The sequence below is a fragment of the Corylus avellana genome, chromosome ca1 (assembly GCF_901000735.1).
Source record: "Corylus avellana chromosome ca1, CavTom2PMs-1.0".
Taxonomy (NCBI): domain Eukaryota; kingdom Viridiplantae; phylum Streptophyta; class Magnoliopsida; order Fagales; family Betulaceae; genus Corylus; species Corylus avellana.
In genome coordinates, this window is record NC_081541.1 from 19381300 (window position 1) to 19400030 (window position 18731).

The 18731-nt window shown below is 33.5% G+C and overlaps 1 protein-coding gene and 1 pseudogene across 1 annotated transcript; one reads left to right on the forward strand and one right to left on the reverse strand.

Annotated features, from left to right (window-relative positions):
- Positions 1–4317: 4317 nt before the first annotated feature.
- LOC132166991 (receptor-like protein 7) lies at positions 4318–7090 on the reverse strand. The gene is made up of 2 exons (XM_059577877.1): positions 7076–7090; positions 4318–6891 (listed from the first exon to the last, which is right to left on the reverse strand). Exons 1-2 carry the CDS (start codon positions 7088–7090, stop codon positions 4318–4320), a joined length of 2589 nt encoding a protein of 862 aa, XP_059433860.1.
- Positions 7091–15772: 8682 nt separating this feature from the next.
- Positions 15773–18731, forward strand: part of LOC132167000 (receptor-like protein 6) — a 7308-nt pseudogene continuing 4349 nt past the window's right edge.

Below are 18731 nucleotides of genomic sequence, written 5' to 3' on the forward strand. Positions count from 1 at the left end.
CTAATGAGGTATCTTCAGCGTCCACTTAGAGTGGACGCTATTGGTCATCTATTTTAATTTTTTATTTTTATTTTTGATTTACTACCGACTTTTTAGGGTCGACTTTTGTCGACCCTAATACATAAGCATTAGGGTCGACTTTAAAAGTCGACCCTAATGAGGTATCTTCAGCGTCCACTTAGTATGGACGCTATTGGTCATCAATTTTAATTTTTTAATTTTTTTTTATTCTTCTACGCACTCTTTAGGGTCGACGATGAAAGTCGACCCTATTCAGCTTTTATGTGATTTTTTTTTTTTTCAGCTTATAGCGTCCACTTAAGTGGACGCTATTTATTAATTATTAGGGGCGACTATTATCGACCCTAAAAGTTTTTTTTTCGCCGCTTAAATTTTTCCCGCCCCTCGGATAATTCCCGCGCGTATATTAGGGTCGACTTATTAGCGTCCACTGTAAAGTGGACGCTAATAGTCCAATTTTCGACCCATTATTAGCGTCCACTACTAGGTGGACGCTAATACGGAACTATTAGGGGCGACTTTCAAAGTCGCCCCTAATAGTTGAGTATTAGGGGCGACTTTTTAGTCGCCCCTAATAAGTCGCCCCTAATGAGCAACTTTCTTGTAGTGACTAGTTTAACTTTTTACTCCCTTTTCTTTGCTTTCTTCTCTCTTTTGGTGCAGTGGGTTCTGCAGGCACTAGGAGGATGGGACGATAAACTTCACTACTGTTGGCAGCTCCTTGAAGAAGATATTTTTAACAATTCTGCTTGGAATCAGGTATAGTGAGATGTTTAACTTTGTCTTGACCTTCTACTCTGATTGATCCTTAATTTCTGAAATTCTTGCCAAAATTACAAAACAAACTTATTGTACGTTTTGTTTGCAAAAGAGATAGTTTGTTATGACAACATCTCCCCTGCTGGGAGGCCTGGAGGCTATGAGAGAGTCTGAAGTGAGTTACAGTGTTGAAGCCATAGTAGCCCACCCTGAGAATGAGTGCCCATGGAGATACCTTCGGGGGCTTTACAAAGGAGACATTGAGTCTTGGGTGAATGATCGTCAAGTTTCTTCTCTGCCATGGCCTCCAACCAAGTCAAGAGTTGAGAGACGTTGTGGATGCACACAAGGCTTCATGTCCAAATGATCAACCAGATCCTTAGAAAATCTGGGAAGGTGTAGACCCAATGAGGGCTAACTATTGGAAGTGGCGAAAGAGGAAGCTGAGGAGCTGATTGTGACTTATTTCCGAGGATATCTCTGTTGTGAGAATATCAAAAACCTGTTCCAAGTTGACTCGCATTATTGATTTAAAAAGAAATAAAAAGTTGACTTGCATTATTATTAACGAGCTTGTACCCCGTGCAATGCACGGGTTGTACGTTTTTAAAAATGACAGGACAGAAAATAATAATAATAATAATAATAACAATTAGTGGATGTATAAATGACAGAAGAAAAAATTTACAAAAAGGGAAAATTAAGCTATTAGAATTAAACAAAATATATAAATTAGAATAGAAGATAATGACAAAAATCGAAAAGATAAGAACATGATCACAAAATATAAAGTCAAACAGAAAATGAAAAATACTAATATAATAGAAAAGAGTTGTCTTCGCTATATACTTTTTTTTTTGCTCCAATAAAATCTTTAAAGCCAATGATAACTATCAATTAAGCACGTAAACAATGTGCATTAAACATAGGAAAAAAACTATCAATGTACAACATCGTAAACTAAAAAATTGTCATATCTCTTATCAAAAACACCAATAGAAAACTCTATAATCTGCGATATGCGAGGGTGTTTACAAATTATATATTCACACAAAAGCATATATGTGTCAAACATAATAGATAATCTACAAATTGGGTAAGAACAATTTGAGTTATTATATCATAATGCTATGTTTTTGTACTTAAAAGTGAAAAATTGGCATCAATCTTAATTTCAATTTAACCAAAAATGAAAAATAGGAATGCATTTTAAAACAACCTTAAAGCATATCAATTATAGATCTGCAAGTGATTTTTTTTTTTTTTTTTTTTTTTGTAAAAAAGTTAAGATAAATATAACAATAGTTTCAGTGACATTGTTTTGAATCATATTTCAACTAAATAATATAATTATATAACAATTCAATTTATTAATTGTAATATTTATATAGCAAGGAAATCTATAGAGGAAAACGTACACTAACAACATTAAGCAATTAATGCTACAAAACAAAATAAAGGTATTAAATTAAAATTCAAGAAGAATAATGGCTATACATCTAGACGTATTGTAAATTATTTCCAAAAGAAGTAAAATGCAATCACCTGTATTCTATATTTACAAACATGATAAATTAGGATAACTTGAAGAAAAAAAAAAATCAAGACAAATATTACTATAGTTTTAGTGACATTGTTTTTGAACAATTTGTGTAAATATTTTAGTTAAATTAATTGCAATTGCAAATATGATTTCTTGTTAGTATGTGTTTATACATTTTTTTTAAAAAAAATATTGAAATCAAAACAAACTGAAAAACGTTTGAAGTGAAAAAAAATTGTACAAACAGAATCAAATCTAAATTTTGAAATAGTTTGAACAGGAGGACGATCTAGAAACAAAATATTGAAATCAAAACAAACTGAAAAACATTTGGAGAAAACAAAAATTTTACAAACGTATTGTAAATTATTTCCAAAAGAAATAAAAAGCAATCACCTGTATTCTGTATTTACAAACATAATAAATTAGGATAATTTGAAGAAGAAAAAAAATCAAGACAAATATTACTATAGTTTCAGTGACATTGTTTTTTAACAGTTTGGGTAAAAATTTTAGTTAAATTAATTGCAATTGCAAATATGATTTTTTGTCAGTATGTGTTTATACATTTTTTAAAAAAAAAAATATTGAAATTAAAACAAACTGAAAAACGTTTGAAGTGAAAAAAAATTGTACAAACAGAATCAAATCTAAATTTTGAAATAGTTTGAACAGAAGGATGATGTAGAAACAAAATATTGAAATCAAAACAAATTGAAAAACATTTGGAGAGAACAAAAATTTTACAAACGTAATTAGATCTAATTTGACGTATCACCTGTATTCTATATTTACAAACATGATAAATTAGGATAATTTGAAGAAGAAAAAAATCAAGACAAATATTACTATAGTTTCCGTGACATTGTTTTTGAACAGTTTGTATAAATATTTTAGTTAAATTAATTGCAATTGCAAATATGATTTCTTGTTAGTATGTGTTTATACATTTTTTTAAAAGAAAATTTTGAAAAAATATTGAAATCAAAACAAACTGAAAAACGTTTGAAGTGAAAAAAAATTGTACAAACAGAATCAAAACTAAATTTTGAAATAGTTTGAACAGGAGGACGATCTAAGAACAAAATATTGAAATCAAAACAAACTGAAAAACGTTTGAAGTGAAAAAAATTGTACAAACAGAATCAAATCTAAATTTTGAAATAGTTTGAACAGGAGGACGATCTAGAAACAAAATATTGAAATCAAAACAAAATGAAAAACATTTGGAGAGAACAAAAATTTTACAAACGTAAATAAATCTAATTTTTGAAATACTTTGAACAGGAAAGGGAAAAACGTTTGGAGAGAACAAAAATTGTACAAACGTAATTAAATTTGATTTTTTAAATATTTTGAACAGGAAGACGATCTAGAAACAAACTGAAAAAAGTTTAGAGAGAAAAAAATTGTACAAATTAAATGGAACTTTTTTTTTCTTCTCAAGAAGCACAAAAAGAAAAAAGAAAGAGAAGAAAACCTTGTTGACGAAGATGATTTTCTGTTCGTCTATTGTCGTATGTGAAAGAGAAGAAAACCTTGTTGACGAATATGATTTTCTGTTTGTTTGTTATCGTATGTGACGTTTTAAAATGTAAAGACGGTTAGTTTTTCACGTTTAATGGAAGGGGAAGCAGTGTTTAAGTGAAAGTGTGAAACATGACAACTTTTGATTGTTTTTAACTTAAAATGACACTTGGCAGCATTTTAAATCGCCACATGTTGAAATTTTATGCCCTCCTACTAAAAACTCCCCTATTATATGACACTTGGCAGCATTTTAAATTGCCACATGTTGAAATTTTATGCCCTCCTACTAAAAACTCTCCTATTATATATTATATTAGATTAGATTAGATTTGTAATATCTCTTATCTCTTACAACACATTGCCCCTCCAAACTCTCAGAAGAAAAAGGAAAAGCAGATACAGTACTACTAACAACATACACATACATTTATTTATTTAATAGAAAACATCTTGCCAAGCTAAATTTAATTTCTCTGTCCCCTCCTCCAATCCACCCTTCTTGGTTTTGGTTGCCCAATTGCAAAAGTCTTCATAACCCAATCATGCTTCTTCCTTATCATAATTTGCCAGAGAACAAGTCCAACCATGAATCCACATCCATATCCAATCGCAACAACTTTCCAACTGAATTCAAATATAGAATCTGAACTTTGATCCCTTTCAAAGGTTAAAGGTGGAAGAGGTGCATCCTTGGAATTTTCACATTTCTTTGACAAAGGGCTTCCACATAATTCAGGATTATTACTGAACGAACTGTTAGAAAATGTGCCAAATTGATTCCCTTGCGGTATAGGTCCTATGAGAAGATTATGGGAGACATTAAAGGATTCAAGGAAAGTCAATTGCGTGAGTTGAAAAGGGATCACATTGTCCAGCTTGTTTTGAGAGAGATCCAATGATTCTAGCTCCGTTAAGTTCCCCAAGCAAGATGGTATAGGACCTGTAAGAAAGTTGTTAGAAAGGTTGAGCAATTTAAGTCCTTTCAGATGCCCCACGACTTCTGGAATTTCCCCTTTGAAATTGTTGCTCGAGAGATCAATAGCCATGAAGAAAACTAAGATTCTTTCATATACAATCTTCGTGCCTTTGTTGATAAATGTCATTGAGTAGATGTAGGTCGAATAGACATTTGATTGCATGTACATTAAACCATTTACCTCAACGCTTCGCATGGCTTTCCAATTTTGGAAGTATTGAGAGGGCAACTCACCAGTAATGTCATTATGTGAGAGGTCAATGATGCGTATGTTTGGGAAATCAAAACTGCTATTAGGACTTCCCATTGCACCATAGATTCCATTAGATCGCAAAATGAGAACCCTCAACTCTGTAAGAATGCCTAGCCAAGAGGGGAAAGTATCATTCATCTGATTGTTTCCCAGATTAAGAGATTCAAGCCTTGTACAATTGGCAAATGATCTTGGTAGATACCCATGTAATTGATTTTGGCTAAAATCAATCATCTCCAAATAATTTCCTTTTGCAAATATTTCAGAAATAGTTCCATGGAAGTTATTGTCGTGTAGATTTAGAACGATGAGAGAATCACTCAAGTTGCCTAAACATTGTGGAAGCAAACCACTCAAGTAATTGCTTGACAAATCAAGAATAAGAATTGAAGTGAGATTGCAAATTGAATGTGGGATTTCTCCAGTCAGTGTGTTGTTTGAGACTGAATACCAAAGAATAGAAGGTGGTGGGATTGGGAGTGAACCTCGAAGCTTGTTAGAACTAAGATCCAAAATCTTTAGATTAGTCCTGGTGGGAAAAACTGGAAGTTGATCAAAACCAGTTAGAGAGTTGGAATCCAAATATAACTCAAAGAGAGTTTCTTTACTTAAATTCCACATCCATTTTGGAATTTGGCCATAAATCTTGTTGAGAGAAAGATCCAAATACAACAACTCATCTTGGTTATTTAGAAAATCTGGGAATTCACTTAAGTCACAGGAACCTAGAAATAAAGCTTCAAATTTTGGAAGAGTTGCATTGGTACTTGGCTTTGTAAGCAATGAAATATTGTTATTAGATAGAATGAGATGAGTGAGGTTTTTGAGTTTCAAAAACAAGTCAAATTCCACCGTGCCACTCAAGTGATTATAAGATAGATCAAAATATTTAAGACTCAGAAGCCCAGATATTGAATGTGGAATTGAACCATGCAACGAATTACCTGCTAGTCGTAGAGAGATTAGTTGGGTAAGATTACAAAGTGAAGACGGCATTGGTCCAAAGAAATTGCATTCTTCGGCATCAAAATAATTTAGGGACTTCAATTTACCAATTGAGTCCGGTATCTCACCGGAGAAACTCGTCGTAGAAAGTGCCAATGATTCGAGGGGGCTACTCCTGTTAAATTCTGGCATTATTCCGGTGAGATTTGTATTGTCGCTCACATCAAGAGACCGAAGATTCGGTAGATGAAAAATTCCTGTGGGAAACTCATCATGCAAGCCACAATTTGCTAGAATAAGGGATGTTAGACAAGATAAGTTTGCCAAGATATTGGGTACAGTGGATGATATGTCAACCTCACTAAGATGTAGTTCTTTCAAGTTTGTTAACTTGCGAGCTATACTTGTGAGCCCAGGCTTTTGGAGCTTCAATAATGAATTACTTGAGAGATCTAGGGAAATTAAGTTAGAGAGCTCTAAAATTTCTGAAGTGATCTGGCCAGAAAATGCAGAGTAAGAGAGATTCAGGTTTGTTAGCCTCGAAAGTTGTCTAAAACCAGTTGGAATTCGAGAATAATTAAAGTGATTATCGGCAAGATTAAGGCTTTGGAGGTGAACAAGCTGGAAGAGATTGCTACTGGAGTTGATAGAGCCATAAAGATAGCTGCTGCTCAGGTCGAGACTAATCACATGACCCGTGTCCTTATTGCACTTAACACCGCACCACCTGCAGCAATCGCGGCTTTCAGGCTTCCACAACGAAACTTTTGAATAAGCGGAGGGATAACTAGATGCAGAACGATTGATGGTAAAGCTTTCCTTGAATTTTATCAAGGCAAAGCTCTCATCACTGTGGCAATATGGCTGCACAAAAGAAAAAGAAGCAGCAAATATAAGATGAAAAAAGGAGAGTGAAACAAGAAAGCGCAGGAAGGCAAAGAGAGAAGGTGAGAAACCCATAATAATGTTGTACTGAATTGGTTTAGGTCTTAGATAAGATGATAGCGAATGTTAGGAGCTCAATTTTATAGAGTGAAGCTTAGGAGACTCTTATCTCCACCATGTCTGGTCAAGTCGTCTCATGATAAGGCTTTACATAAACGGTGGATCCCACCATGCACCTCCCACTTTTTATTTTATTTTTTAAGAAAAAAAAACATTCAACTTGACTTCTGTTTCAAAAAAGAAAAAAAAAACAAATAGACACAGACATGACAAAAGACACGTATAACTTACAAAACACAACAAAGACTTAAATGATAAACGAAGAGATATGATAATCCTGATTAAGTGCTTAAATAATTACTTAATTAAAAGATAAATACTCTCAAGCATATTTTATGATGAAACGGCACCTAAAGCATGTGAGGCAAAAATAATCATTGAAAGAAGACCGAGCCAGATATGAGCCCAAGAATAAGCAATATTCAAGACCCTCGAGTTATAGGAAAGAAGAGAAATAGCTTATTGAATTTTAAAAAGTGGTGAAACGTTTCTTAGAGTAAGAAAAAATAAACCGATGAATGTTGAGGCTATATGCCATCAATGGAGGCATGATTCATGATGATGAAGAATTTGGAAATTAGATGTAAAGAGATACTTGAGGACAAAAATTCCCAACAACCAGGCTCTTGACTCCTGGTCTTCAATCCTTTCTCTCATTCTATTCTAATCTCATTTCCAAGTCAAACTATTTTAGAGTCTCTCATACTTCACGTCAAGACTCAAGTCGTCTCCGTGGATGAGGGGTTCTTTAAGCATGTCATTATTACTTTTTGGTCCCTACTATCACAGATGACATGAAAATAAACATTTAAAAACAATTTTAAATTTTAAATTTTCAAAATCCCTCAATTTTTTTAATAAATACAAAAATTTCTAAGATTTAAAATAAATAAATAAATAAATGCACGAATCTTTATAATTTTTATAATAAAAAAGGGGATTTTGGGAAATTTGACAAGATTTAACAAAAAATACTAACAAAATTGAGTAATCGAAAGAAATTGAAAGTTTAATATCATTAATTAGAAGTAAGAGCAACATTAGAAGAGGAAGCATCACATTTATCAAAGCCAAGCCAAATTTATCAAAAGAATATTTCTGATAATGCAACATTTTATCAAGCTTATCACTAAAGAAAAAATTTTCAAGTGGTTTTTGGATTCATTCAATTCATTCTCCAAGAATTAAACTTTAGCAATTAACTCATGATTTTCATATTTCAGTGTATTACAAACAGCATGCGTATCACTCAAGTTTTCAATCAACTGATTCTTTCATGGTCAGTAGCTCTAAGCTTTTCCAGATGATTTCTTAATTCAGATAATCTTTCAAACAACTTATTATAAGTAATCTGAAGATCATCCTCTCCCTCATATTCACAATCAGAATAAGACATTACAGGAGTCAACAGGATCACACTCAAAAATTAAATCCTTCACAGATTGAACCCTCTACCAATTGAAAATATACACTAGACTCCAAAATACACTTAGAGGGGGTGAACAGGTGTTTATCAAAAATAATGCGGAATTAGTGGGGGAGATGGTCCGGGTTGTCTAATAAATCATTTTGCCCTTTTGTTCTCCGTTATTGTAGTTGATGTGGATTGATGTGAGAAAAAGGTAAGAAAATTTGGTACATAAAAAAATAAATAAAAAGAAAAAGTTTTGTTTTTTAGTTTTTTTTTTTTCTTATTTAAATAGTAATAAAAAGTAAATGATGTTATATAAAAAGTAAATGATGTGATATAAAATGAAAAATAAAAAAAAAATAAAAGAAAAAAAAATGAGAATGATTTGATGTTGATTTTTTTTTTTTTTTTTAAAGAAAAAAAAAAAAGTAAGTGAATAGAGTTAAAATGAGAGGAATGTGTTTAACAAGCATACACGGACTCTCCTAAGCATCACCACCAACAAAAGTTAAAGGAGGCCAAGACTTAGGTTTAGTCTATAAAACCTCCTAACATTCAATTTCAAAATTAAGTACAACATTATTATGGGTTTATCATCTTCTCTCTTTGCCTTGGTGTGTCAGGTATTGCATACGGGTGTCTAATTATCCCCAATTTTTTATCTCAATCAGTTTTCACATGATAAAATATTTGCAGAATAATATAGGAGGATCTTCGTCCTAATAATATAAAAGCACATCAATATTTATCCAACAAATACCATCAAATGACGTTTTAACTAAATCCCAAACTAAAAACCAAAAGCAAACACCAAATCAACATCGTTCCTTTAGCCATAAGATGTACCAAATTCAATACTATCATTGTTTCTAAATCATCACATTTCCCTTCTTCAAAATGCTTCTTACTAGACAACTGCAAACGTGTAAAATAATGTTATAATGATAAACTAAATCACAAATCAAAGGCCATCAAAAGCATACACACATGTAAAAATAAAAGCGAAAATGACATCAAATGTCCGTTTTCTTGTAGTGTTAATATTTAATTTGAGTACAATGCTCTATTTATAGAGCGTTAAATGTTATTTGAATAATTTCAAATACAAATAAATCCCTTAAATTAGGGTTAACAAATCCTTTAATTTATAGAATTCAAATCAACATTAAACATATAGGATCTCTATCCCTATCACAGGGTTAGGAGACGACATGACTTGAATGATAAACTTAATTTAGATCCATTCAAAATTCATGTCATCTGATAGTGGAGATGACTTGACTTGAAGTATGAGAGACTTTTTGATAGTTTGGCTTGGAAATGAGATTAGAATAGAATTAAGGAGAATGGAAGACCCGGAGTCAAGAGCCAAATACTTTAGACTTGGAGAGGCCAAAAGCAAGGGTAATTAAGAAAGAAACTAACCCGACATTGTTGGGGCCATACAACAAATATGAAAAAACTTGGTTGCTTGGAATTGGTGTCCTCACTCCTCACCCTATCAATTATCTCTTTACACCTAATTTCTAAATTATTCATAATTTTGGTGTCTACTAATCCTCACTCCTCACCCTCGTTTTATAGGTCTTTCTGTTTGCATGCTTCTTTGTTCTAACGTACTTGAGCCTGTTGTGAATATTTTATGTTTTTTATTATTGTTATAAATAAAAGAATTAGTCAGTGTAATTTGGATTTTTTTTTTTTTTTTTTGAAAAATAGCTCTACATATTTTAAAAATGATTAAAACACTCATTGAAAAAAAATAAAAAAATAAAAAATAAAAAATAAAAAACACTGAATATAAACTAGCTAGCTAGCTAGATTCTAAAATGCACCTTGACGTGGGTGAATAGGTGTTTAGTAAAAATAAATGTGGAATTAAAAATAAGAAGCATGCAACAAACAATCACCAAAATATGTAAAGCAATCAGTCACATAGATACATATATTTTGGTGACGAAGAGGAAACATTTTAGAAATCTCTCTAAAGTAAAATCTCTCCGGGGTAACCAAACCCAGCAAATCACTATAAGAAAATCCAAATTATAGACACAATGACACTTACAAGTTACAACCCTTTACAACTCCTAGGCTCTGGAAGATCAACAAGCTTCCCTCTTGTCTTCCTACTTCCTAGCTCAACTATTTTCTTGAAGTGATTCTCATTTACTGAATCCTCCGATAGACTTCTTATCGGTTATGAACAAATCGGCTTTTCAAATGCAGCAACACTTTAAGAGAAAATAGCTTTGAAGCTCTGAATACTGATAATCCTCTCTTAGCACAATATGAAATTTTGCCACTCAATTGCTTCAAAAAGTCGTGTTCTATAGAGTCCTATATATAGGCATTGAAAATGAGGTTTCCTTGCTGAAGTAGAAAATCTTATTATGGAAATTACGCAATAGCGTTCGGACGGCTGACGGCCACGTTCAAACGGTTTTAGGGTTTTATAGAAGTCCAAGCTGACGTTGGAAAACCCTAATTCAGCAACAAACAGCTTCTGTTCGGACCAACTTTATACCCGTTTGGACGCAGCTAGGTGAAACTTCTTCTCTGACACCTCTCGTCCAAACCTTCAGTGAACAGAGCCAAACAACAAATATGAGAAGAAGAAGAAGAAAGGAAGGAGGGGTGGAGATACCCCAAATACTTTAAACTTGGAGAGGCCAAAAGTGAGGATAAGAAAGAAATTAATCTGACGCGCGCTGTTGGGGCCAAACAACAGATATGAATAAACTTGGTAAACCCATTTCCATACTATTTTCCAAATAAAGATTTCATTGCAATGTTTTTGTTGTTGGGAATTGATGTCCTCACCTATCAATTATCTCCTTACACCTAAATTTTAAATTATTTTGGTATTTTGAGGTAGGTACTATATATATCTACTTTAAATGTCTCTTTTATTCATCTTAACTCTTAATTTTTGAAAGAAAAGACCAAAGGCTTTCTTTTCCTTCTATTTTTACATTCTTCTGTGCTTACTAAATTTTAATTGTATCTATTATTCATCTATATATATATATATATATATATATATATATATATATATATATATATATATAAAATTCATTTTGTTTAATTTTATGGTGTGGTTTTTTTTTTTTTTTTTTAGAAGATCAAAAACTTCCGAAGCAAAAATTGGCTACTTTTTCTTAGCCCCGCGCAATAACGTCACCTAACTTGGCTTAATTAGTTCTTCTCTTTGAGCAATCCATGTCCTCAGATAAATGTTTAAGTTTCGATTTTATTTTATTTCTTGTGTTTTCCATTAATTAGATATTGTTCTGGAATCTTGACTTTCCCTTTCAATTCCTAAATATTCACTTACTTGCTAGGCTTGGGCGTTTGGATTGGGGTATTGACCTACCAACTTATCTCTTTTTACAACTATTTTCCATATTCTTAATAATTTTGGTGGCTACTAATTCTCAGCATTAGTCATGCCTCCATTATTCATCCTAGCTACTAAGTTTTCAATGAATTCTCCAAGGTTTTATTCACTAATCTATTTCCCACGTTCGAAAGATATAAGACGTGTGAGTGGTTAATATAGTATTATTGGGTCCAAATCTATAGGCTTACGCTTTTGGGTTGTATGGTATCTCAACATGCTATATTATGGGCTGACTAAAAAGACTCCACAAAGTATCAATCTCTCTAACAAGCAGTATCAGAGCGTAACAAAAAAAGTACAAGATGCAAGCATGGATAAACGTCCTTGGAGTGAAGGGCAAAGTTTCATGGCATAAGCTTGACAATGGTTCATAGAGTTGGAACAAAGGTGCAAGCTGTGAGCATGAGCAAAAATGTTGTGTGGCATAGGGCACAACGAGAGTCCATGAAGTAGGGATAAAGGTGCATGCCTCGGGCAAAACTCACATATAGCCCATAAGTGTTCTTGGAGAGGGTCCACAAGGTTGATAAAAAGACATCCATTTGAGGGGGAGTGTAGCAATGTGGTGATGGACTAGCCCACAACATAAGGTAGAGAATGTTGAACATATATGTGAGAGTAAAAATGATAAGGTCCCACATTGGAAAATGTAATTAGTGTAAGTAGTTAATATACCATTGTTGGACTCAAATTCGACCCGACTTTAAGCTTTTTGACAATGGGCTCACTAAACAAACTCCCCAAAGTATCAATCTCCCTAACAAGATCAATTTTGGCCTCCACAAAAAGCTTAATTTAGGAAAACTCATGATTTTGTAGTTTATTGAGTTTTAAAACACTTTTTAAAAAAAAAGGGCCTCGTAGTTATAAGTAAAAGGCTTTATTAAAATACATAAATAATACTAATTACAGTAACACGTATCAATTTATAATTAAAAATATAAAATATAAGATTAAAAAAAAAAAAAAAAAAAGAAAATTTATGTTTTCTTTTGTGCTGGTGGGCATCTTTGGGGTAAGTGGTCATCGGTGGCATGCATATGAGTTTGACGTTGACATGCACATGAATCTACTTTCTTCTTGTTATTATTATTTATTTTTTCTATAGTTCTTGTTGGCTCCCCCACCTGATGTACAAGAAATGTTTTGTTGCCGTGACATTGTATATATGTTACACAATCAACGATTCTTTATTATTATGGAAAAGTTGTATGTTCATACATACATATACATAAGTGTCTAATTTAAGAGATAAAAAAAGACCACCCCTTAGATATTGCATTTTACGCGTCAACCATTTTGGTCCCACTTTCGTGTGAAGAAAAGATGTGGTAAAGTAAGCAAAGTTTATTAAGGAATTCTAGGGTTCAATATATATATATATATATATATATATATATATATATATATATTGACCCATATTTTTTTACAAATTTAGTAGATCAAGTATTAGATTTGTAGGGCCCATCATTAACTTATGTGGAGTTCACAAATCTAATAGTTGATTTGTAAAATGAGATGGGTCGAATATGAGAAAAATATTGACCCCTAACATTTCTCAAGTTTGTTTGATGGGTTGGCAGATGGCATTTCGATCTCTTCTTTCTTTGACCATATATATGTGGCTCGGTCATCTTGCAATCATTCTTTTTGCCTCAAATGCTTTGGGTGCGGCTCCATCATCTACTCGGCTATATAACTCCTCAAATTGCTTATAGAAGTCAAGCTAATTTCTTCTAAAATAATAAAAATCAAGAAAGACGCTAGGAGGCGGTGGGATGAACTGCTGTTGAAAATCTTCTCATGAGACGACTTGACCAAAAGTGGCATTCAAATCATCGAAGATGGACTCTCCTGAGCTTCACCACTAACCCAAAAAAAAGGGTCAAATTAATATTTTGAAAAGTTAGAGGGGTCAAGAATTTCGGATCAGTCTATAAATGCTAATTACATTCACTTTCATCATGTATGCTTCTTATCTAGCTAAGACCTAAACAAATTTTATTAAAACATTATTTATTGGGGAAAATACACTTTACTTCCTTGAACTATCCACCTATTTGCATTTTTAACCTCAATGTTTAAAAAGTGACTCTTTACATCCAAAAGTATCTGAATTGACACTTTTAACCCCAATGTCCCCCCCTCCCCCCGCGCGATGTATTTTTGAATTGACACTTTACCCCTCAAAACTTAGTTACTTCCGCGGGGGGGGGGGAGGGGAGGGGGGTAAAGTGTCAACGTAAAATACTTCAGGAGGTAAAGTGTACTTCATGGGATCAAATGTCAAAGTCAAATACTTTTTGGGGTTAAAGTGTCACTTTTCAAACATTGCGGTTAAAAGTACAAATTGGTGGATAATTTAAGAGGATAAACTGTATTTTCCCTTTTTTTTCTTTTTAAAAAATTTAAAAAGTTCAATAAGAATGCATTGAGGATGCCAATTGGTGGCTGTTGCCATCATGGGTCAAGTGGCAGCTAGTGGGCATCACTCTAACCTCTTTAATTTTATTTATTTATTTATTTTTTAACATATAACAAAATTGTCTCCACATCTGAAAAAAATATAATTAGGCAACTTTCACATCTAAACAAAAAAAATGAACATACGCTTAGTTATTCTTTAAAAAGTATTTTGGTGTTTCATTTTTTTATGAGTATTTTGTGTAAAGTGTTTTATTTTATAAAAATTGTTTTGCAAGTTATTTTGAAAATTGTGTTAGTGACGGCCACAACTGAAAATCTACTAAGAGCATCTCCAACAAAGTATGCAAATCCCCAATAATAGTCAAATTTAACTATTATCAACATTTTTTTTTTCCTCTTAGAGAATAGCCAATTTGTAGTTTTTTCTTCTAGAATGAATTGTATACTAGAAGTACTTTTTTATTATTTTTCTCTCTTATTCTCTCCCTCTCCCCTTTTGTTGCTTTCTTCCTCCACCCAAACAAAAATCTCTCGCTGTCTTGCTCTTTAGATAGAGTAATGATATAAGGAGGATTATAGTCCTCTCAAATATGTAGTGACTTTTGAAATCACAATTGAATTTAAAATGATTATTATTGAATTTTAATTTGTTAGTGATTTTAAATGCCACATCACATTTGAGAGGACTCTAAGAAGACTTTAGTTCTCCTTATATCATTACTCCTCTAGATAATGACGCTAGAGTCATTACATATAAGTTAGTTCGTGTGAGATGAATTTTTTGAAAAATAGCTCCATACTATTTTAAGAGTAAGTAAAAAAAAGAAAACACAAATAGATTCCTACGGTTAGAAAAGTTGACATAATTTGTTAAGTGCCCCACCAGCATCAATATCATTGTAAAATGTGTCACTAACAATTAAAAATATAATATATTTTTCTTTTTTCTTAAATGCCCTCTACCCAAAACAACGAGAGAAACTTCCAACAGTTAATAATGTTAATCAAAAAAGTTGAAATTTACAGAACCCCCTTTTTGTTTATGCGTCAGGGAAGAGATCACCCAAACTCCAAAGCCTTTAATTTTTTTTGCCTTGCTGCACATGATTCTTTCAATGATAATTTTAGGTGCCGTTTCATCATAAAATATGCTTTAGAGTATTTATCTTTTAATTAAGTAATTATTTAAGCACTTAATCAGGATTATCATATCTCTTTGTTTATCTTTTAAGTCTTTGTTGTGTTTTGTAAGTTATTCGTGTCTTTTGTCATATCTTTGTCTCTCCTTTTTTTTTTTTTGAAACAGAAGTCAAGCTGAATGTTTTTTTTTCTTAGAAAATAAAATAAAAAGTGGGAGGTAGTGGGATCCATTGCTTTTGTAAAGCCTTATCTTTGAGACAACTTGACCAGACATGGTGGAGATAAGAGTCTCCTAAGCTTCACTCTATAAAATTGAGCTCCTGACATTCACTTTCATCTTATCTAAGACCTAAACCAATTCAGTACAACATTATTATGGGTTTCTCACCTTCTCCCTTTGCCTTCCTGCACTTTCTTGTTTCACTCTCCTTTTTTCATCTTATATTTCTTGCCTCTTTTTCTTTTGTGCAGCCATATTGCCACAATGATGAGAGCTTTGCCTTGATAAAATTCAAGGAAAGCTTTACCATCAATCGGTCTGCATCTTATGATCCCTCCGCTTATTTGAAAGTTTCGTTGTGGAAGCCTGAAAGCCGCGATTGGTGCAGGTGGTGCGGTGTTAAGTGCAATAAGGACATGGGTCATGTGATCAGTCTCGACCTCAGCAGCAGCTGTCTATATGGCTCGATCAACTCCAGTAGCAGTCTCTTTCAGCTTGTTCACCTCCAGAGCCTTAATCTTGCTGACAATGACTTTAATTCTTCTCGAATTCCAACTAGTTTTAGACAACTTTCGAGGCTAACAAACCTCAATCTCTCTCATTCTTCAGTTTCTGCCAAATCACTTCAGAAATTTTAGAGCTCTCTAACTTAATTTCCCTAGATCTCTCATGGAATTCATTGAAGCTCCAAAAGCCTGGGCTCACAAGTATATCTCGCAAGTTAACAAACTTGAAAGAACTACATCTTAGTGGGGTTGACATATCATCGACGGTACCCAATATCTTGGCAAACTTATCTTCTTTAACATCTCTTATGCTAGCAGAATGTGGCTTGCATGGTGAGTTTCCCACAGGAATTTTTCATCTACCGAATCTTCGGTCTCTTGATGTGTGCGTAAATACAGATCTCATCGGAAGAATGCCAGAATTTAACAGAAGCAGCCCCCTCGAATCATTGACACTTTATAGTACGAGTTTCTCCGGTGAGATACTGCACTCAATTGGTAACCTAACCCAACTAATTTCGCTACAACAAGCAGATAATTGGTTTCATGGTCAGTTTCCCATAGAAATTTTCCATTTACCCAATCTTCGGTCTCTTGTGAGTTTTAACCAAAATCTCTCCAGAAGTATTCCAGAATTTAACAGAAGCAGCCACCTTGAATTATTGGAACTTTTTGGGACGAGTTTCTCTGGTGAGTTACCGGGATCAATTGATAAACTTAAGTCCCTAAATTATTTTCATGCCAAAGAATGCAATTTCTTTGGACCAATGCCGTCTTCACTTGGTAACCTTACCCAACTAACCTTCATACAACTTGGGTATAATGGCTCGCATGGTTCAATTCCACAGTCAATATCTAGGCTTGTGAATCTTGAATATCTTGATCTATCTTCTAATCACTTGAGTGGCACCGTAAAATTTGACTTGTTTCTGAAACTCGAAAACCTCACTCATCTCAATCTATCTGGTAACAATATTTCATTGCTTACAAAGCCAAGTATCAACGCAACTCTTCAAAAATAGAGAACCTCTAAGTTCCTGTGACTTAAGTGAATTCCCAGATTTTCTAAAGCACCAAGATAAGTTGTGGTCTTTGGATCTTTCTCACAACAAGATTCATGGTCAAATTCCAAAATGGATGTGGAATTCAAGTAAAGAAACTCTTGCTGAGTTATATTTAAATTCCAACTCTCTAACTGGTTTTGATCAACTTCCACTTTTTCCCACCAGGACTAATCTAATGATTTTGGATCTTAGTTCTAACAAGCTTCGAGGTTCACTCCCAGTCCCACCACCTTCTATCCGTTGGTATTCTATCTCAAACAACACACTGACCGGAGAAATCCCACAATCAATTTGCAATTTCAGTTCAATTCTTATTCTTGATTTGTCAAGCAATTACTTGAGTGGCTTGCTTCCACAATGTTTAGGCAACTTGAGTGATTCTCTCACTGTTCTAAATCTACACGACAATAACTTCCATGGGACTATTTCCGAAATATTTGCAAAAAGAAATTATTTGGAGATGATTGATTTTAGCCAAAATAAATTACAGGGGCGCCTACCAAGATCATTGGCAAATTGTACGAATCTTGAAGTTCTTAATCTGGGAAACAATCAGATGAATGATGCTTTCCCTTCTTGGCTAGGCATTCTTCCAGAGTTGAGGGTTCTCATTTTGCGATCTAATGGAATCCATGGCGAAATGGAAAGTCCTAATAGCAGTTTTGATTTCCCAAACATACGCGTCATTGACCTCTCACATAATAATATTACTGGTGAGTTGCCCTCTCAATACTTCCAGAATTGGAAATCCATGCGAAGCGTTCAGGTACATGGTTTAATGTACATGCAATCAAATGTCTATTCGACCTACATCTACTCGATGACACTTATCAACAAAGGCACGAAGATAGTATATGCAAGGATCTTAGTTTTCTTCATGGCTATTGATATCTCAAGCAACAAATTCAAAGGAGAAATTCCAGAAGTTGTGGGGCATCTGAAAGAACTTAAATTGCTCCACCTTTCTAACAACTTTCTTACAGGTCCTATACCATCATGCTTGGGGAACTTAATAGAGCTAGAATCATTGGATCTCTCTCAAACAAGTTGGATGGTGTGATCCCTTTTCAACTCACGCAACTGACATTCCTTGAATCCTTTAATGTCTCCCATAATCTTCTCACAGGACTTATACCACAAGGGAATCAATTTGGCACATTTCCTAACAGTTCGCTCGGTAATAATCCTAAATTATATGGAAGCCCTTTGTCAAACAAACGTGGAAATTCTAAGGATGCACCTCCTCCACCGTTAACCTTTGAAGGGAATCAAAGTTCAGATTTTATATTTGAATTTAGTTGGAAAGTAGTTGCGATGGGATATGGCCATACAAAAATTAATTTTTTTTTTGACTGGGGGTTTTTGACGTGTCAATGGTATTGACACGTCAAAAACCTCTCTTGACGCGTCGTTTTTGACGTTCATCGACCGTGAAAAGGGTAGGTGTCAAAAAATTGGGGTTTTTGACGTGTCTACAGTGACACGTCAAAAAAATTTTGACGCGTCGAAAATGGCACGTCAAAAATATTTT